Here is a 21,997-nt window from a genome sequence, read left to right on the forward strand (position 1 = left end):
GCCCTATAACTAACTACCACATACTGCCCTATAACTAACTACAGCACGCTGCCCTATAACTAACTACAACACGTTGCCCTATAACTAACTACAGCACGTTGCCCTATAACTAACTACAGCACGTTGCCCTATAACTAACTACCACATGCTGCCCTATAACTAACTACAGCACGTTGCCCTGTAACTAACTACAGCACGTTGCCCTATAACTAACTACAGCACGTTGCCCTATAACTAACTACAGCACGTTGCCCTATAACTAACTACAGCACGTTGCCCTATAACTAACTACAGCACGTTGCCCTATAACTAACTACAGCACGTTGCCCTATAACTAACTACAGCACGTTGCCCTATAAGCCCTAACTACAGCACGTTGCCCTATAACTAACTACAACACGCTGCCCTATAACTAACTACAACATACTGCCCTATAACTAACTACAGCACGTTGGTAAGGGCCTAGTCCCCTAGGAGGTAACGGGTAAGGGACTAGTCCCCTAGGAGGTAACGGGTAAGGGCCTAGTCCCCTAGGAGGTAACGGGTAAGGGCCTAGTCCCCTAGGAGGTAACGGGTAAGGGCCTAGTCCCCTAGGAGGTAACGGGTAGGGCCTAGTCCCCTAGGAGGTAACGGGTTAAGGGCCTAGTCCCCTAGGAGGTAACGGGTAAGGGCCTAGTCCCCTAGGAGGTAACGGGTAGGGCCTAGTCCCCTAGGAGGTAACGGGTAAGGGGTAGGAGGGCCTAGTCCCTAGGAGGTAACGGGTAAGGGCCTAGTCCCCTAGGGACGGGTAACGGGTAAGGGCCTAGTCCCCTAGGAGGTAACGGGTAAGGGCCTAGTCCCCTAGGAGGTAACGGGTAAGGGCCTAGTCCCCTAGGAGGTAACGGGTAAGGGCCTAGTCCCCTAGGAGGTAACGGGTAAGGGCCTAGTCCCCTAGGAGGTAACGGGTAAGGGCCTAGTCCCCTAGGAGGTAAGGGTTAAGGGCCTAGTCCCCTAGGAGGTAACGGGTAAGGGCCTAGTCCCCTAGGAGGTAACGGGTAAGGGCCTAGTCCCCTAGGAGGTAACGGGTAAGTCCCCTAGGAGGTAACGGGTTGGGGCCTAGTCCCCTAGGAGGTAAGGTAACGGGTTAAGGGCCTAGTCCCCTAGGAGGTAACGGGTAAGGGCCTAGTCCCCTAGGAGGTAACGGGTAAGGGCCTAGTCCCCTAGGAGGTAACGGGTAAGGGCCTAGTCCCCTAGGAGGTAACGGGTAAGGGCCTAGTCCCCTAGGAGGTAACGGGTAAGGGCCTAGTCCCCTAGGAGGTAACGGGTAAGGGCCTAGTCCCCTAGGAGGTAACGGGTAAGGGCCTAGTCCCCTTGGTAGTAGGGGGTAAGGGCCTAGTCCCCTTGGTAGTAGGGGGTAAGGGCCTAGTCCCCTAGGGGGTAAGGGCCTAGTCCCCTTGGTAGTAGGGGTTAAGGGCCTAGTCCCCTAGGGGTAAGGGGCTAGGGATCTCTGGTAGTGTGGTCTCTCTGTGCCCAACAGTGGTGCGGTACTGAGCTCACTGGCGCCCCCTCTCTGTCTCCCAACACACAGCACACTAATGATTTTGCCCTGTACACCGAGGCCATTAAGTTCTTCAACCACCCAGAGAGCATGGTCCGTATCGCAGTCAGAACCATCACACTGAACGTCTACAAGGGTGAGTCTCACACACACACACACACGCACACACACACACACACACACACACACACACACAGCGCTACTAGGGGCTGAAACCCCTGGGTGCTCGGGGCCCTGGGTGCCTGGGGCCCTTGGTGCTCGGGGCCCTGTCTGTCTGTCTGTCTGTCACATTTAACCAGAGTGTGTATCTAACTGTTAACTGAACAGTGTGGGTTGTGTAGCTTTGTGGGTTATATGTAACTGTGTGGGTTTTGTGTAGCTGTGTGGGTTATATGTAGCTGTGTGGGTTATATGTAACTGTGTGGGTTGTGTAGCTGTGTGGGTTGAGAAGCTGTGTGGGTTGAGAAGCTGTGTGGGTTGTGTAGCTGTGTGGGTTGTGTAGCTGTGTGGGTTGTGTAGCTGTGTGGGTTATATGTAGCTGTGTGGGTTGTGTAGCTGTGTGGTTTATATGTAACTGTGTGGGTTGTGTAGCTGTGTGGGTTATATGTAGCTGTGTGGGTTGTGTAGCTGTGTGGGTTGTATGTAGCTGTGTGGGTTATATGTAGCTGTGTGGGTTATATGTAGCTGTGTGGGTTGTGTAGCTGTGTGGGTTGTGTAGCTGTGTGGGTTATATGTAGCTGTGTGGGTTATATGTAACTGTGTGGGTTGTGTAGCTGTGTGGGTTGAGAAGCTGTGTGGGTTGTGTAGCTGTGTGGGTTGTGTAGCTGTGTGGGTTGTGTAGCTGTGTGGGTTATATGTAGCTGTGTGGGTTGTGTAGCTGTGTGGTTTATATGTAACTGTGTGGGTTGTGTAGCTGTGTGGGTTATATGTAGCTGTGTGGGTTGTGTAGCTGTGTGGGTTGTATGTAGCTGTGTGGGTTATATGTAGCTGTGTGGGTTATATGTAGCTGTGTGGGTTATATGTAGCTGTGTGGGTTGTGTAGCTGTGTGGGTTGTGTAGCTGTGTGGGTTGTGTAGCTGTGTGGGTTATATGTAGCTGTGTGGGTTAGCTGTGTGGGTTGTGTAGCTGTGTGGGTTTGTGTAACTGTGTGGGTTATATGTAGCTGTGTGGGTTGTGTAGCTGTGTGGGTTGTGTAGCTGTGTGGGTTGTGTAGCTGTGTGGGTTATATGTAGCTGTGTGGGTTGTGTAGCTGTGTGGGTTGTGTAGCTGTGTGGGTTATATGTAGCTGTGTGGGTTATATGTAGCTGTGTGGGTTGTATGTAGCTGTGTGGGTTGTGTAGCTGTGTGGGTTGTGTAGCTGTGTGGGTTGTGTAGCTGTGTGGGTTATATGTAGCTGTGTGGGTTGTGTAGCTGTGTGGGTTGTGTAGCTGTGTGGGTTATATGTAGCTGTGTGGGTTATATGTAGCTGTGTGGGTTATATGTAGCTGTGTGGGTTATATGTAGCTGTGTGGGTTGTGTAGCTGTGTGGGTTATATGTAGCTGTGTGGGTTATATGTAGCTGTGTGGGTTATATGTAGCTGTGTGGGTTGTGTAGCTGTGTGGGTTATATGTAGCTGTGTGGGTTATATGTAGCTGTGTGGGTTGTGTAGCTGTGTGGGTTATATGTAACTGTGTGGGTTATATGTAGCTGTGTGGGTTATGTGTAGCTGTGTGGGTTATATGTAGCTGTGTGGGTTGTGTAGCTGTGTGGGTTATATGTAGCTGTGTGGGTTGTGTAGCTGTGTGGGTTGTGTAGCTGTGTGGGTTATATGTAGCTGTGTGGGTTATGTGTAGCTGTGTGGGTTGTGTAGCTGTGTGGGTTGTGTAGCTGTGTGGGTTATATGTAGCTGTGTGGGTTGTGTAGCTGTGTGGGTTGTGTAGCTGTGTGGGTTATATGTAGCTGTGTGGGTTGTGTAGCTGTGTGGGTTATATGTAGCTGTGTGGGTTATATGTAACTGTGTGGGTTATATGTAGCTGTGTGGGTTATATGTAGCTGTGTGGGTTGTGTAGCTGTGTGGGTTGTGTAGCTGTGTGGGTTATATGTAGCTGTGTGGGTTATATGTAGCTGTGTGGGTTATATGTAGCTGTGTGGGTTATATGTAGCTGTGTGGGTTATATGTAGCTGTGTGGGTTATATGTTGCTGTGTGGGTTATATGTAGCTGTGTGGGTTATATGTAGCTGTGTGGGTTATATGTAGCTGTGTGGGTTATATGTAGCTGTGTGGGTTATATGTAGCTGTGTGGGTTATATGTAGCTGTGTGGGTTGTGTAGCTGTGTGGGTTATATGTAGCTGTGTGGGTTGTGTAGCTGTGTGGGTTGTGTAGCTGTGTGGGTTATATGTAGCTGTGTGGGTTGTGTAGCTGTGTGGGTTGTGTAGCTGTGTGGGTTATATGTAGCTGTGTGGGTTGTGTAGCTGTGTGGGTTATATGTAGCTGTGTGGGTTGTGTAGCTGTGTGGGTTATGTGTAGCTGTGTGGGTTATATGTAGCTGTGTGGGTTATATGTAGCTGTGTGGGTTGTGTAGCTGTGTGGGTTATATGTAGCTGTGTGGGTTATATGTAGCTGTGTGGGTTATATGTAGCTGTGTGGGTTATATGTAGCTGTGTGGGTTGTGTAGCTGTGTGGGTTATATGTAGCTGTGTGGGTTATATGTAGCTGTGTGGGTTATATGTAACTGTGTGGGTTGTGTAGCTGTGTGGGTTATATGTAGCTGTGTGGGTTATATGTAGCTGTGTGGGTTATATGTAGCTGTGTGGGTTGTGTAGCTGTGTGGGTTATATGTAGCTGTGTGGGTTGTGTAGCTGTGTGGGTTGTGTAGCTGTGTGGGTTATATGTAGCTGTGTGGGTTATATGTAGCTGTGTGGGTTGTGTAGCTGTGTGGGTTGTGTAGCTGTGTGGGTTATATGTAGCTGTGTGGGTTGTGTAGCTGTGTGGGTTATATGTAGCTGTGTGGGTTATGTAGCTGTGTGGGTTATATGTAGCTGTGTGGGTTGTGTAGCTGTGTGGGTTATATGTAGCTGTGTGGGTTGTGTAGCTGTGTGGGTTATATGTAGCTGTGTGGGTTGTGTAGCTGTGTGGGTTGTGTAGCTGTGTGGGTATATGTAGCTGTGTGGGTTATATGTAGCTGTGTGGGTTGTGTAGCTGTGTGGGTTATATGTAGCTGTGTGGGTTGTGTAGCTGTGTGGGTTATATGTAGCTGTGTGGGTTATATGTAGCTGTGTGGGTTGTGTAGCTGTGTGGGTTGTGTAGCTGTGTGGGTTGTGTAGCTGTGTGGGTTGTGTAGCTGTGTGGGTTGTGTAGCTGTGTGGGTTATATGTAGCTGTGTGGGTTGTGTAGCTGTGTGGGTTATATGTAGCTGTGTGGGTTGTGTAGCTGTGTGGGTTATGTAGCTGTGTGGGTTGTGTTGCTGTGTGGGTTGTGTAGCTGTGTGGGTTATATGTAGCTGTGTGGGTTGTGTAGCTGTGTGGGTTATATGTAGCTGTGTGGGTTGTGTAGCTGTGTGGGTTGTGTAGCTGTGTGGGTTATATGTAGCTGTGTGGGTTATATGTAGCTGTGTGGGTTATATGTAGCTGTGTGGGTTATGTAGCTGTGTGGGTTGTGTAGCTGTGTGGGTTGTGTAGCTGTGTGGGTTGTGTAGCTGTGTGGGTTGTGTAGCTGTGTGGGTTGTGTAGCTGTGTGGGTTGTGTAGCTGTGTGGGTTGTGTAGCTGTGTGGGTTGTGTAGCTGTGTGGGTTATATGTAGCTGTGTGGGTTATATGTAGCTGTGTGGGTTATATGTAGCTGTGTGGGTTGTGTAGCTGTGTGGGTTGTGTAGCTGTGTGGGTTGTGTAGCTGTGTGGGTTGTGTAGCTGTGTGGGTTATATGTAGCTGTGTGGGTTGTGTAGCTGTGTGGGTTATATGTAGCTGTGTGGGTTGTGTAGCTGTGTGGGTTGTGTAGCTGTGTGGGTTGTGTAGCTGTGTGGGTTATATGTAGCTGTGTGGGTTATGTAGCTGTGTGGGTTGTGTAGCTGTGTGGGTTATATGTAGCTGTGTGGGTTATATGTAACTGTGTGGGTTGTGTAGCTGTGTGGGTTGTATGTAGCTGTGTGGGTTATATAGGTCCTGCTGTTTAGTTCTGTTAGACACTACACAGCTACCTGACTACCCAGGAGTCTGTTAGCCACTACACAGCTACCTGACTACCCAGGAGTGCTGTTTTAGACACTACACAGCTACCTGACTACCCAGGAGTCTGTTAGACACTACACAGCTACCTGACTACCAGGAGTCTGTTAGACACTACACAGCTACCTGACTACCCAGGAGCCTGTTAGACACTACCAGCTACCTGTACCCAGGAGTCCTGCAGCTGTGAGCTCCCCCAGGAGTCTGTTAGACACTATGTAGCTACCTGACTACCCAGGAGTCTGTTAGCCACTACACAGCTACCTGACTACCCAGGAGTCTGTTAGACACTACACAGCTACCTGACTACCCAGGAGTCTGTTAGACACTACACAGCTACCTGACTACCCAGGAGTCTGTTAGACACTACACAGCTACCTGACTACCCAGGAGTCTGTTAGACACTACACAGCTACCTGTACCCAGGAGCCTGTTAGACACTACACAGCTACCTGATACCCAGGAGTCTGTTAGCCACTACACAGCTACCTGTGTCTCCAGGAGCCCTGCTGTTTAGTTCTGTTAGACACTACACAGCTACCTGACTACCCAGGAGTCTGTTAGACACTACACAGCTACCTGACTACCCAGGAGTCTGTTGACACTACACAGCTACCTGACTACCCAGGAGTCTGTTGGACACTACACAGCTACCTGACTCCCAGGAGTCTGTTGACACTAACCAGCTACCTACTAGCCCAGGAGTCTGTTAGGGTTTACAGTTACCTGACTGGAGTCTGTTAGACACTACACAGCTACCTGACTACCCAGGAGTCTGTTAGACACTACACAGCTACCTGACTACCACAGGAGCCTGTTAGACACTACACAGCTACCTGACTACCCAGGAGTCTGTTAGACACTACACAGCTACCTGACTACCCAGGAGTCTGTTAGACACTACACAGCTACCTGACTACCCAGAGCTGAGCCTGTTAGACACTGTGTCTACCAGCTATATGTAGCTACCCAGGAGTCTGTTAGCCCTGCTGTTTAGGAGTCTGTTAGACACTACACAGCTACCTGACTATACAGTAGCCTGACTGTGTACCCTGTGTGAGTCTGTTAGACACTACACAGCTGGGTGACTACCCAGGAGTCTGTTAGACACTACACAGCTACCTGACTACCCAGGAGTCTGTTAGACACTACACAGCTACCTGACTACCCAGGAGTCTGTTAGACGCTACACAGCTACCTGACTACCCAGGAGTCTGTTAGACACTACACAGCTACCTGACTACCCAGGAGTCTGTTAGACACTACACAGCTACCTGACTACCCAGGAGTCTGTTAGACACTACACAGCTACCTGACTACCCAGGAGTCTGTTAGACACTACACAGCTACCTGACTACCGTTAACCTTGTGTATGCTCTCTCCCCTTTCCTCCCTCTCACCACCCCCCTCTCCCTTCCCTCCCTCTTCCTCCTCTCTCTCCCTCCTCTTCCTTCTCTCTATCCTCTTCTCTCCTCTTCCTCTCTCTCCTTTCCCTCCTCTTCTCTCCTCTTCCTCTTTCTCCTCTCTCTCCTCTCCCTCCTCTTCCTCCTCTCTCTCCCTCCTCTTCCTCTTCCTCCTCTTCTCTCCCCCTCTCCTCTCTCTCCCTCCTCTTCCTTCTCTCTCCTCTTCCTCCTCTCCTCCCTCTCCCCCTCTCTCCTCCTCTTTCTCTCCTCTTCCTTCTCTTCCTCCTCTCCCCATCTCCTCTTCCTCCTCTCACTCTTACCTCCCGTGGGCCTAACTCCAGTCTCATGTAAGTCTGATTAATAAATGCACCTCACTGAATGTGTGTGTGTGTAATATATAGTAATCATTAATGTTATTAATTATATTATTGACTTGGGCTTATCATTTAAATGTGTAAACTGACCTGCCTGCTTTTTGTTGGTTTCTGTGTAATTCAAACCCATCGTTTCAAGTCAACTGTTATAATACTGATATCCAGTTATAATACACATTTTCTAAGAGGTGAAACATTCCTGAATTGTTTTGAACAACTGAACAACTCCGTACAACAATGAGTATTCAGAATGTTACGATGAAGCATGTCTTCTTCGTAAGGACTGGAGTTTGGAGGACTGGAGTTTGGCCTACCGTGATGACCCATTGTCAGAAACCAGAGTTGGTAGTCCTCCACATCAGTCTCAGAGTAGAGTCCTCCATATCAGTCTCTGAGTAGAGTCCTCCATATCAGTCTCTGAGTAGAGTCCTCCATATCAGTCTCAGAGTAGAGTCCTCCATATCAGTCTCAGAGTAGAGTCCTCCACATCAGTCTCTGAGTAGAGTCCTCCACATCAGTCTCTGAGTAGAGTCCTCCACATCAGTCTCAGAGTAGAGTCCTCCATATCAGTCTCAGAGTAGAGTCCTCCACATCAGTCTCCAGAGTAGAGTCCTCCACATCAGTCTCAGAGTAGAGTCCTCCACATCAGTCTGAGTAGAGTCCTCCACATCAGTCTCTGAGTAGAGTCCTCCACATCAGTCTCTGAGTAGAGTCCTCCATATCAGTCTTAGAGTAGAGTCCTCCATATCAGTCTTAGAGTAGAGTCCTCCATATCAGTCTCAGAGTAGAGTCCTCCACATCAGTCTCAGAGTAGAGTCCTCCACATCAGTCTCTGAGTAGAGTCCTCCATATCAGTCTCAGAGTAGAGTCCTCCACATCAGTCTCAGAGTAGAGTCCTCCACATCAGTCTCAGAGTAGAGTCCTCCACATCAGTCTCAGAGTAGAGTCCTCCACATCAGTCTCAGAGTAGAGTCCTCATCAGCCATCAGTCTCAGAGTAGAGTCCTCCACATCAGTCTCAGAGTAGAGTCCTCCACATCAGTCTCAGAGTAGAGTCCTCCACATCAGTCTCAGAGTAGAGTCCTCCACATCAGTCTCAGAGTAGAGTCCTCCACATCAGTCTCAGAGTAGAGTCCTCCACATCAGTCTCAGAGTAGAGTCCTCCACATCAGTCTCTGAGTAGAGTCCTCCACATCAGTCTCTGAGTAGAGTCCTCCACATCAGTCTCTGAGTAGAGTCCTCCACATCAGTCTCTGAGTAGAGTCCTCCACATCAGCCTCTGAGTAGAGTCCTCCATCATCAGTCTCACATCAGTCTCAGAGTCCTCCTGGAGAGAACAGCTTTATTCTCTATATGCTTATACTCATATCCAATCTCTGTAAATGTCTGGTCCTGTATTCCTCTGACCCCCCCCTGTCTCCCCATCTATCTGTGTAACCACGGTAACATCCCTTGACCTCTCACCCCTCTAGTGGACAACCAGCACATGCTGCACTACATTCGAGACAAGACGGCGGTCCCTTACTTCAGTAACCTGGTCTGGTTCATCGGCTCTCACGTCATAGAGCTGGACAAGTGTGTTCAGACGGACCAAGAGTGAGTAGACACACACACACACACACACGCACACACGCACACACGCACACACACACACGGCAGCAACGTCATAGAGCTGGACAAGTGTGTTCAGACGGACCAAGAGTGAGTACACACACACACACACACACACACACACACACACGGCAGCAACGTCATAGAGCTGGACAAGTGTGTTCAGACGGACCAAGAGTGAGTAGACACACACACACACACACACACACACACACGGCAGCAACGTCATAGAGCTGGACAAGTGTGTTCAGACGGACCAAGAGTGAGTAGACACACACACACACACTCACACACACACACACACACACACACACGGCAGCAACGTCATAGAGCTGGACAAGTGTGTTCAGACGGACCAAGAGTGAGTAGACACACACACACACACACACACACACACACACGGCAGCAACGTCATAGAGCTGGACAAGTGTGTTCAGACGGACCAAGAGTGAGTAGACACACACACACACACACACACACACACACACACATCATCAAACTGGACCAAGTGTGTTCACGGACCAGAGTGCTACACACACACAAGTGTGTTCACACACATCATTTAGCTTCCTATACATTTCTATAGAACGTGCTGGAGTAGACACACACATCACTATGGGGATGAGTGGATCTTTCCTTCACAGCACACCCACACACATCAGACATTCACACACCTGTGTCCACAGGGGTCTCATCTAGTCTTCATGAGCTGGACCCTGTGTTCAGATGGACCTATCTAGATGGGTCATCACACTCCCCTGTGTCCACTAGGGGTCTCTATCAGTCACAGATCATCTCCCCTGGACCAAGGGGTCTCTATCTAGTCTTCACATGGGTCATTCTCACACACAGGGGTCACATCACACCTTCATCATTCTCCCCTGTGTCCACTAGGGGTCTCTATCACCTTCAGATTTCTCATCTCACTGTGTCCACTAGGGGAAAGTCTTCAGATGGGTCACCTCTGTCACATCTGTCTAACCTCAGATGGGTCATTCAGTGGATCTTCACCCTTCTAACCTTCAGATGGGTCATTCTCCCCTGTGTCCACTAGGGGTCTCTATCTAGTCTTCAGATGGGTCATTCTCCCCTGTGTCCACTAGGGGTCTCTATCTAGTCTTCAGATGGGTCATTCTCCCCTGTGTCCACTAGGGGTCTCTATCTAACCTTCAGATGGGTCATTCTCCCCTGTGTCCACTAGGGGTCTCTATCTAACCTTCAGATGGGTCATTCTCACTGTGTCCACTAGGGGTCTCTATCTAGTCTTCAGATGGGTCATTCTCCCCTGTGTCCACTAGGGGTCTCTATCTAACCTTCAGATGGGTCATTCTCCCCTGTGTCCACTAGGGGTCTCTATCTAACCTTCAGATGGGTCATTCTCCCCTGTGTCCACTAGGGGTCTCTATCTAGTCTTCAGATGGGTCATTCTCCCCTGTGTCCACTAGGGGTCTCTATCTAGTCTTCAGATGGGTCATTCTCCCCTGTGTCCACTAGGGGTCTCTATCTAACCTTCAGATGGGTCATTCTCCCCTGTGTCCACTAGGGGTCTATCTAGTCTTCAGATGGGTCATTCTCCCCTGTGTCCACTAGGGGTCTCTATCTAACCTTCAGATGGGTCATTCTCCCCTGTGTCCACTAGGGGTCTATCTAGTCTTCAGATGGGTCATTCTCCCCTGTGTCCACTAGGGGTCTCTCTCTATCTAACCTTCAGATGGGTCATTCTCCCCTGTGTCCACTAGGGGTCTCTATCTACACTTCAGATGGGTCATTCTCCCCTCTGTCCACTAGGTGTCAGTGTTGTATCAGTTTAGACTTTCTACCTGTCAGAGTTATCTGATTAAGATATTGTCCCCTCGGGAAGGTTGTGTTTGCACTGCAGACTTGGGTATACATTCAGATACATGTTGTGAAACACAAAACCATAACAGTTACAGACTAGATCATTACACACTTATGTACATACCACCTCTCTCTCCTCTCTCCTCTCCCTCTCTCCCCTCTCCTCTCTCTCGCTCTCTCTCTGTCTCTGTCTCTCTCCCTCTCCCCCCTCCAGGCATCGTAACCGGGGGAAGCTGAGTGACTTGGTAGCAGAGCATCTCGACCATCTCCACTACCTGAACGATATCCTGACTATCAACTGTGAGTTCCTGAACGATGTCCTGACAGACCACCTGCTCAACCGTCTGTTCCTGCCTCTCTACGTCTTCTCTCTGGTCTGCCCTGAACAGGTAGGTGGAGAGGGGTGTCTTCTCTCTGGTCTGCCCTGAACAGGTAGGTGGAGAGGGGTGTCTTCTCTCTGGTCTGCCCTGAACAGGTAGGTGGAGAGGGGTGTCTTCTCTCTGGTCTCTGGCCCTGAACAGGTAGGTGGAGAGGGGTGGTGTGTAATGTACTGTGTAATCAATACTAATGTGTATCTGACATATTGTCTGTCTGTGTTTCAGTCTGAAGATCGTAAGATCAACCCTCAGGTGTCCCTCTCACCTCACCTCATCACACTCACAGGTACCTCCTCACCTCACACACACAATCTCACCTCATCACACCTCATCACACTACACCTCACCACACCTCACTGCACCTCATCACATCACACCTCATCACCTCATCACATCACACCTCATCACACCTTATCACATCACACACAATCTCACCTCATCACACCTCACCTCATCACATCACACCTCACTCACCTCATCACCTCATCACATCACACCTCACCTCACACTACACCTCATCACACCTCATCACACACCTCTCACACCTCACCTCATCACACACCTCATCACTCACCTCATAACCTCACCTCACACCGCTCACACCTCACACCTCATCACACCTCATCACACTACACCTCATCACACCACACCTCATCACCTCATCACACCGCTTCACACCTCATCACACACACCTCACCTCTAACTCTCATCTCACACCTCATCACACCTCATCACACCTCACACACACACCTCACCTCATCACCTCACCTCATCACACTCATCATCTCACCACACCTCATCACACCTCATCACCTACACCATCATCATCACCACCTCACCACACCTCATCACACCACCTCACTCATCACCACACCCATCTCATCATCACCACACCTCATCACACACACCTCTCACACCTCACCTCTCATCACACCTCATCACACCTCATCACCTCACCTCTTCATCACACCACACCTCTCACCACCTCACTCTTCATCACACCTCATCACCTCACCTCACCTACACCTCACACCTCATCACACCACACCTCATCACACCACATCATCCACCACACCTCACCACACCTCATCACCTCACCTCTACACCTCATCACACCACACCACACCCTCATCCACCTCACATCACACATCACACTCACACCTACATCCCTCACATAACACCTCATCACACTACACCTCATCACATCACACCTCACACCTCACCTCACCTCACACCTTCACCTCATCACCCCATCATCTCACACCACACCTCATCACACATCACACCTCATCACACTACACCCCATCCTCATCACATCACACCTTCACACCTCATCACCTCACCTCATCACACCTCATCACCACACCACACCTCACCTCATCAAACCTCACCTCATCACACCTCCATCACCTCTTCACATCACACCACATCACACCTCATCAACACCTCACCTCATCACACTCTTTCATCTCACCTCATCACACCTCATCACACCTCACCACACCTCACCTCAACCTCACACATCACACCTCTTCACACCTCACCTCACCTCACACCTCACCACCTCTCACCTCACCTCACCTCATCTCACCTCATCACCTCTCACCTCACCTCATCACACCTCTTCACTCACCTCATCTCATCACACCACACCTCACCTCATCATACCTCATTCACCCATCATCACCTCTACCTCACCTCATCACATCACACCTCACCTCATCACACTACACCCCATCACATAACACCTCATCACACTACACCCTCATCACATCACACCTCATCATATCACTCACACCTTCACATCACACCTCACTCACACCTTCACACCTCTTCATCACACTACACCCCATCATCTCACCTCATCACACCTCACCCCATCACACCTCACACCTCTCACATCACCTCACCCCTTCACACCTCATCACACTACACCCCATCACATCACACCTCATCATCACACACCTTCACATCACACCTCACCCCTTCACACCTCTCACACACCCATCACATCACACCTCATCATCTCACCTCTTCACATCACACCTCACCTCATCACACCCCTTCACCTCTCATCACACCTCACCCACCTCATTCCATCATCACCTCACACCTCACCTCATTCACATCACACCTCACCTCACCACACCTCACCTCACCTCATCACCACACATCTCACCTCACCTCATCACACCTCACCTCATCACACCACACCACATCTCACCTCATCTCACACCCTCATCACATCACCTCACACCTCATCTTCACACCTCACATCACACCTCACACCTCATCACACCTCTTCACATCACACCTCATCACACCACACCTCATCACACCTCACCTCACACCTCATCACCTCCTCATCACACCTCTTCACATCACTCATCTCACCTCTTCACACCTCTTCATCACACTACACCTCATCACATCACACCTCATCACACCTCTTCACACCTCATCATCACACCTCACCACACCTCACCTCACCACACCTCACATCACACCTCATCACCACACCTCACCATCATCTCCTCATCACACCTCACCACCCTCACCTCACCTCATCACACCACACCTCATCTCATCACCTCACCTCACCTCACCTCACCTCATTCACACCTCATTACACCTCATCACACTCTCACCTCATCACACCTCACCTCATCTCCTCACCTCACCTCATCCTCACACCCACACCTCACCTCATCAGACCTCATCACACCTCATCACACCATCACCTCATCACACCACACCTCATCACCTCACCTCACCACACCTCACCTCACACCATCACCTCACCTCATCTCTCTCACCTCATCACCACACCCTCATCACACCACACCTCCTCACATCTCTCACCTCATCACACCTCACCTCACCCCATCACATCACACCTCATCACATCACCTCACCTCTTCACATCACACCCTCACCCTCATCACACCTCTTCACATCACCTCACCTCATCATCTCACCTCACCTCACCTCATCACATCACACCTCACCTCACCTCACCTCACCTCACCTCTTCACCTCACCTCATCACACCACACCTCACCTCTCTCACCTCACCCCTTCACATCACACTCACCTCATCACACCTCACCTCACCTCATCACACCTCACCTCACCTCACACATCACCTTCACATCACCACATCACATCTCATCTCACCTCATCACACCTCACCTCACACCTCACCTCACCTCACCTCACCCTCATCTCACCACACCTCATCACATCACACCTCACCTCACATCCTCACCCTCTTCACATCACACCTCATCACTCATCACCACCTCATCTCACCTCACCTCACCTCACCTCACCTCACCTCATCATCACTCTCATCTCACCTCACCTCATCACATCACCACCCCATCTCACCACACCTCATCACATCACACCTCATCTCACTCACCTCATCATCACCTCATCACCTCATCACACCTCATCACATCTCACCTCACCTCACCTCACCTCATCACACCTCACACCTCTTCACACCACACCTCATCACACTCACACCTCATCACCTCACCTCATCACACCTCACACCACCACACCTCTTCACACCTCTTCACATCACACCCCTTCATCTCATCACATCACACCTCACACCTCTTCACCATCACATCATCACATCTCACCACACCTCACCTCACCTCATCACACCACACCTCATCACACCTCACCTCATCCTCACCTCACACCCACCTCCTCACCTCACACCTCATCACCTCACCTCACCTCACCTCACCTCATCTCACACCTCACCTCATCACCTCACCTCATCACTCACCTCACCTCATCACATCACACCTCACCTCACCATCTCCTCACCTCTCACACCTCACCTCACCACACCTCACCTCACCACACTCTCACCTCACCACACCTCACCTCATCTCATCACCTCACCACACCTCACCTCACCTTCACCACACCACACCTCACCTCACCTCACCTCATCACATCTCACCTCACCTCACCTCACTCACCTCACCTCTCACCTCACCTCACCTCACCTCACCTCACTCTCCTCACCTCACACCTCTCACCTCACCTCACCACCTCACCTCACCATCTCACCTCACCTCTCACCTCACCTCACCTCACCTCTCACCTCACACATCACCTCACCTCACCTCACCTCATCACACCTCACCTCACCTCTCACCTCACCCACACCTCACCTCCTCATCTCACCACCTCACCTCATCTCACCTCACCTCACCTCACCTCACCTCCTCACCTCACCTCATCCATCTCCTCACCTCACCTCACCTCATCACATCTCTCTCACCTCACCTCACCTCACCTCACCTCACCACCTCACCTCACCTCTCACCTCTCTCACCACACCTCACCTCACCTCACCTCACCTCACCTCATCACCTCACCTCACCTCACCTCACCACACCACACCTCACCTCACCTCCTCTCCTCTCCTCCACCTCTCTCACCTCACCTCACCTCTCCTCTCCTCACCTCTCACCTCACCTCACCTCACCCACCTCACCTCACCTCACACCTCACCTCACCTCATCCCACCACCACACCTCACCTCACCACCTCACCTCACCACATCTCTCCTCACCTCACCTCACCTCACTCACACCTCACCTCACCTCACCTCACCACACCTCACCACACCTCACCTCACCTCTCCTCACCTCATCTCACCTCACCTCATCACTCACCTCTCCTCACCTCACCTCACCTCATCACCTCCCCTCACCTCTCCTCTCTCCTCTCCTCTCCTCTCCTCTCCTCTCCCCTCTCTCCTCTCCCCTCCTCTCCTCTCCTCACCTCTCCTCACCACACCTCACCTCACCTCTCCTCTCCTCTCCTCTCCTCTCCTCTCCTCTCCTCTCCTCTCCTCACCTCTCCTCTCCTCTCCTCTCCTCTCCTCACCACCTCTCTTCAGGGAAACTGCATATGAAGGTTGTTATCTTTGTCTCAAGGTGTTTCTCATCATCCACTACCAGCCGCTGGTCAACTCTCTGGCTGAGGTAATCTTCAACGGAGACCTGTCTGTCTTCACACAGCACAAAACCACAGTGAGTACACACACACACACACACACACATACAGTGACCTTCGGAAAGTATTCAGACCCCTCAACTTTGTCCAGGTTTTGTTTTGTTACAATACCATAATGACATAATGACATCACAATACCCCATAATGACATCACAATACCCCATAATGACATCACAATACCCCATAATGGCATCACAATACCCCATAATGACATCACAATACCCCATAATGACATCACAATACCACATAATGGCATCACAATACACCATAATGACAAAGCTAAAACAGAAATATCACAGTTGCATAAGTATTCAGACCCTTCACTCAGTACTTTGTTGAAGCACCTTTGGCAGCGATTACAACCTCTTGGGTATGATGCTACAAGCTTGGCACACCTGTATTTGGGGAGTTTCTCCCATTCTTCTCTACAGATCCTCTCAAGCTCTGTCAGGTTGGATGGGGAGAGTTGCTGCACAGCTGTTTTCAGGTCTCTCCAGAGATGTTCGATTGGGTTCAAATCCGGGCTCTGGCTGGGCCACTCAAGGACATTCAGAGATTTGTCACGAAGCCACTCCTACGTTGTCTTGGCTGTGTGCTTAGGGTCGTTGTCCTGTTAGACTGGGGCGAAGGTTCACTTTCTGAGGTGCTGAGCGCTCGGAAGCAGTTTTTTTTTTAATCAAGAATCTCTGTACTTTGCTCCGTTCATCTTTCCCTCGATCCTGACTAGTCTCCCAGTCCCTGCAGCTGAAAAACATCCCTACAGCATGATGCTGCCACCACCATGCTTCACCGTAGGGATGGTGCCAGGTTTCCTCCAGACGTGACGCTCGGCATTCAGGCCAAAGACTTCAATCTTGGTTTTATCAGACCAGAGAATCTTGTTTCTCGTGGTCTGAGAGTCCTTTAGGTGCCTTTTGGCAAACTCCAAGAGGGCTGTCATGTGCCTTTTACTGAGGAGTGGCTTCCATCTGGCCACTCTACCGTAAAGGCCTGATTGGTGGAGTGCTGTTGAATACATTATGTCCTCTCTAGCACCCTGCAGCTAATCAGGGCGTTTGGTTTTACCTGATATAAGAGTTAACAACTGATCGACTACATTATACATGATGTCCTCTCTACCACCCTGCAGCTAATCAGGGCGTTTGGTTTTACCTGATATAAGAGTTAACAACTGATCGACTACATTATACATGATGTCCTCTCTAGCACCCTGCAGCTAATCAGGGCGTTTGGTTTTACCTGATATAAGAGTTAACAACTGATCGACTACATTATACATGATGTCCTCTCTAGCACCCTGCAGCTAATCAGGGCGTTTGGTTTTACCTGATATAAGAGTTAACAACTGATCGACTACATTATACATGATGTCCTCTCTAGCACCCTGCAGCTAATCAGGGTGTTTGGTTTTACCTGATATAAGAGTTAACAACTGATCGACTACATTATACATGATGTCCTCTCTAGCACCCTGCAGCTAATCAGGGCTTTTGGTTTTACCTGATATAAGAGTTAACAACTGATCGACTACATTATACATGAGGTCCTCTCTAGCACCCTGCAGCTAATCAGGGCGTTTGGTTTTACCTGATATAAGAGTTAACAACTGATCGACTACATTATACATGATGTCCTCTCTAGCACCCTGCAGCTAATCAGGGCGTTTGGTTTTACCTGATATAAGAGTTAACAACTGATCGACTACATTATACATGATGTCCTCTCTAGCACCCTGCAGCTAATCAGGCGTTTGGTTTTACCTGATATAAGAGTTAACAACTGATCGACTACATTATACATGATGTCCTCTCTAGCACCCTGCAGCTAATCAGGGCGTTTGGTTTTACCTGATATAAGAGTTAACAACTGATCGACTACATTATACATGATGTCCTCTCTAGCACCCTGCAGCTAATCAGGGCGTTTGGTTTTACCTGATACAACTGATCGACTTTGGTGATTTACACCTTAACAGCTGGTGATTCCAGTAACAGGAAGTGGTTGTGACAGAGATGGCCCTTATACATCCTGGCCGCGGGTTTTTAATTTTTTTAACCTTTATTTAACTAGGCAAGTCAGTTAAGAACAAATTCTTATTTTCAATGACGGCCTAGGAACAGTGGGTTAACTGCCTGTTCAGGGGCAGAACGACAGATTTGTACCTTGTCAGCTCGGGGGTTTGAACTTGCAACCTTCCGTTTACTAGTCCAACGCTCTAACCACTAGGCTACCCTAAGATAACGCCCGCTGCAGATAGAGACAGGATGAACCCAGAGTAGTTTATGGTATGGTGTGTTCCTCCCCCAATCTACAAGGGAGAGGTGGAACAAGGCATTCTGGGTATTATCTATCTAAACTGTGTGTTGTCTGTAAAGGCTCTCGGCTTAACAGTCAGTCAAGACTTTTGCGCTGACGGTTTCATTATTACAATAATTAATTTGTGTCTCTGTGTGTGTGTGTGTGTGTTGTGTGTGTGTGTGTGTGTGTGTGTGTGTGTGTGTGTGTGTGTGTGTGTGTGTGTTCTGTGTGTGTGTGTGTGTGTGTGTGTGTGTGTGTTCTCTGTGTGTGTGTGTGTGTGTGTGTCTCTGTGTGTGTGTCTCTGTGTGTGTGTCTCTGTGTGTGTGTGTGTGTGTGTTCTCTGTGTGTGTGTGTTCTCTGTGTGTGTGTGTCTCTGTGTGTGTGTGTCTCTGTGTGTCTCTGTGTGTGTGTGTCTCTGTGAGTGTGTCTCTGTGTGTGTGTCTGTGTGTGTGTGTGTGTGTGTGTGTGTCTCTGTGTGTGTGTCTCTGTGTGTGTGTCTTTGTTCTCTGTGTGTCTGTGTGTGTGTGTGCCCTCATCAATCTACACACTACCCCATTATGCAACCTCCTCCCCTCATCAATCACAATACCCCATTATAACAAAGCAACCTCCTCCCTCATCAATCACAATACCCCATTATGTCCCCCTCATCAATCACAATCTCCCCCCTCATCAATTACAATACCCCATTATAACAAAGCAACCTCCCCTCATCAATCACAATACCCCATTATAACAAAGCAACCCCCTCCCCTCCTCACCAATCACAATACCCCATTATAACAAAGCAACCTCCCCCTCATCAATCCTCATCAATCCTCAATACCCCATTATAACAAAGCAACCTCCTCCCCTCATCAATCACAATACCCCATTATAACAAAGCAACCTCCCCCCCTCATCAATCACAATACCCCATTATAACAAAGCAAAAAAACATGTTTCTTGACATTTTAGCAAATGTATTAATTAAATTGAAAAACTGAAATATCACATTAGGGCTATTTTCATACCATACATCAATTAATTCATACAAAAATGTATTTGTTAATTCATACATAAATTAATTTGTTAATTCATACAAAAATGTATTTGTTAATTCATACATAAATTAATTTGTTAATTCATACATAAATTAATTTGTTAATTCATACATAAATTAATTTGTTAATTCATACATAAATTAATTTGTTAATTCATACACTTCCTTAAAGGGGAGGGTTTCTTCCAGCCTGGCCTGCACCCTCATAAATTAATTAATGAATTCATACACTTCCTTAATTAAAGGGGAGGGTTTCTTCCAGCCTGGCCTGCACCCTCATAAATTAATTAATGAATTCATACACTTCCTTAATTAAAGGGGAGGGTTTCTTCCAGCCTGGCCTGCACCCTCATAAATTAATTAATGAATTCATACACTTCCTTAATTAAAGGGGAGGGTTTCTTCCAGCCTGGCCTGCACCCTCATAAATTAATTAATGAATTCATACACTTCCTTAATTAAAGGGGAGGATTTCTTCCAGCCTGGCCTGCACCCTCATAAATTAATTAATGAATTCATACACTTCCTTAATTAAAGGGGAGGATTTCTTCCAGCCTGGCCTGCACCCTCATAAATTAATTAATGAATTCATACACTTCCTTAATTAAAGGGGAGGATTTCTTCCAGCCTGGCCTGCACCCTCATAAATTAATTAATGAATTCATACACTTCCTTTAAAGGGGAGGATTTCTTCCAGCTGAAAACATGTCGTTGTTCATGTAAAATCATATCTAGAGGAGATCAGGAGATTTGTATTACAGCCCCTCCTCCAAAACAACAATTCATACACTTCCTTTAAAGGGGAGGATTTCTTCCAGCTGAAACCGTCGTTGTTCATGTAAAATCATATCTAGAGGAGATCAGGAGATTTGTATTACAGCCCCTCCTCCAAAACAACAATTCATACACTTCCTTAATTAAAGGGGAGGATTTCTTCCAGCTGAAACCGTCGTTGTTCATGTAAAATCATATCTAGAGGAGATCAGGAGATTTGTATTACAGCCCCTCCTCCAAAACAACAATTCATACACTTCCTTAATTAAAGGGGAGGATTTCTTCCAGCTGAAACCGTCGTTGTTCATGTAAAATCATATCTAGAGGAGATCAGGAGATTTGTATTACAGCCCCTCCTCCAAAACAACAATTCATACACTTCCTTTAAAGGGGAGGATTTCTTCCAGCTGAAACCGTCGTTGTTCATGTAAAATCATATCTAGAGGAGATCAGGAGATTTTGTATTACAGCCCCTCCTCCAAAACAACCGAGGACCTGTTTACTATAAATAAGCCTAGCTTAACAGGCCTTCTCAGCAGGTGAGATCACTTCCTGTTTGGCAGTGGTGTATTGTGGTTAATGGATGACAGCTTTAGACGAAATGACAGGCCCGAAGATGAGAAGACGAACCAACCACACACACACACACACCGTGGTCACGTAGCTCAACTCAGGCCTAGTTATTCTTGTCTTCCATTGACTGTTACTGTGGTGGGGTCCTGTTAAAACGGACACATCTGGGTTTTGGAGGATGCCAGGAGAACGCCACCTGTTTCAATGCATCAAGCCAACTGTAAAGTTTGGTGGAGGAGGTATAATGGTCTGGGGCTGTTACTGTGGTGGGGTCCTGTTCAAACGGACACATCTGGGTTTTGGAGGATGCCAGGAGAACGCCACAGGAGGAATAATGGTCTGGGGCTGTTGTTCATTGTTTCGGGCTCCTTTAGTTCCAGTGAAGGGTAAATCTTAACGCTACAGCATGCAATGACATTCTAGATGATTCCAACTTAGTGTTTGGATAAGCCCCTTTCCTGTTTCAGATTGACAATGACCCCCCCCCCCCCCCCGTGCACAAAGCGAGGTCCATACAGAAATGGTTTGTTGAGATCGGTGTGGAAGAACTTGACTGGTCTGCACCGAGCCCTGATCTCAACCCCATTGATGTTCTTTGGGATGAGTTGGAACTGTCTTCTGGTCGGCCACTTGTTGTTGATCAGTAGCTAACAAACTGATCCAGAACCTGTCCTCTGGTTGGCCACTTGTTGTTGATCAGTAGTCTACCAAACTGATCCAGAACCTGTCTTCTGGTCGGCCACTTGTTGTTGATCAGTAGTCTACCAAACTGATCCAGAACCTGTCTTCAATCGGCCACTTGTTGTTGATCAGTAGTCTACAAACTGATCCAGAACCTGTCTTCTGGTTGGCCACTTGTCTTTGATCAGTAGTGAGCAAACTGATCCAGAACCTGTTCTTGGCCACTTGTTTTCTAGTC

The 21,997-nt window shown here is 48.7% G+C and overlaps 1 protein-coding gene across 1 annotated transcript; it reads left to right on the forward strand.

Moving 5' to 3' along the window:
- The first annotated feature begins 1,370 nt into the window (after positions 1 to 1,370).
- On the forward strand, positions 1,371 to 21,550 carry LOC135568697 (protein CLEC16A-like). The gene is made up of 5 exons (XM_065015459.1): positions 1,371 to 1,673; positions 8,988 to 9,111; positions 11,180 to 11,354; positions 11,568 to 11,628; positions 21,546 to 21,550. Exons 1-5 carry the CDS (start codon positions 1,628 to 1,630, stop codon positions 21,548 to 21,550), a joined length of 411 nt encoding a protein of 136 aa, XP_064871531.1. The 5' UTR covers positions 1,371 to 1,627.
- Positions 21,551 to 21,997: the final 447 nt, after the last annotated feature.

Source organism: Oncorhynchus nerka, unplaced genomic scaffold (genome assembly GCF_034236695.1).
Source record: "Oncorhynchus nerka isolate Pitt River unplaced genomic scaffold, Oner_Uvic_2.0 unplaced_scaffold_1424, whole genome shotgun sequence".
Lineage (NCBI taxonomy): Eukaryota > Metazoa > Chordata > Actinopteri > Salmoniformes > Salmonidae > Oncorhynchus > Oncorhynchus nerka.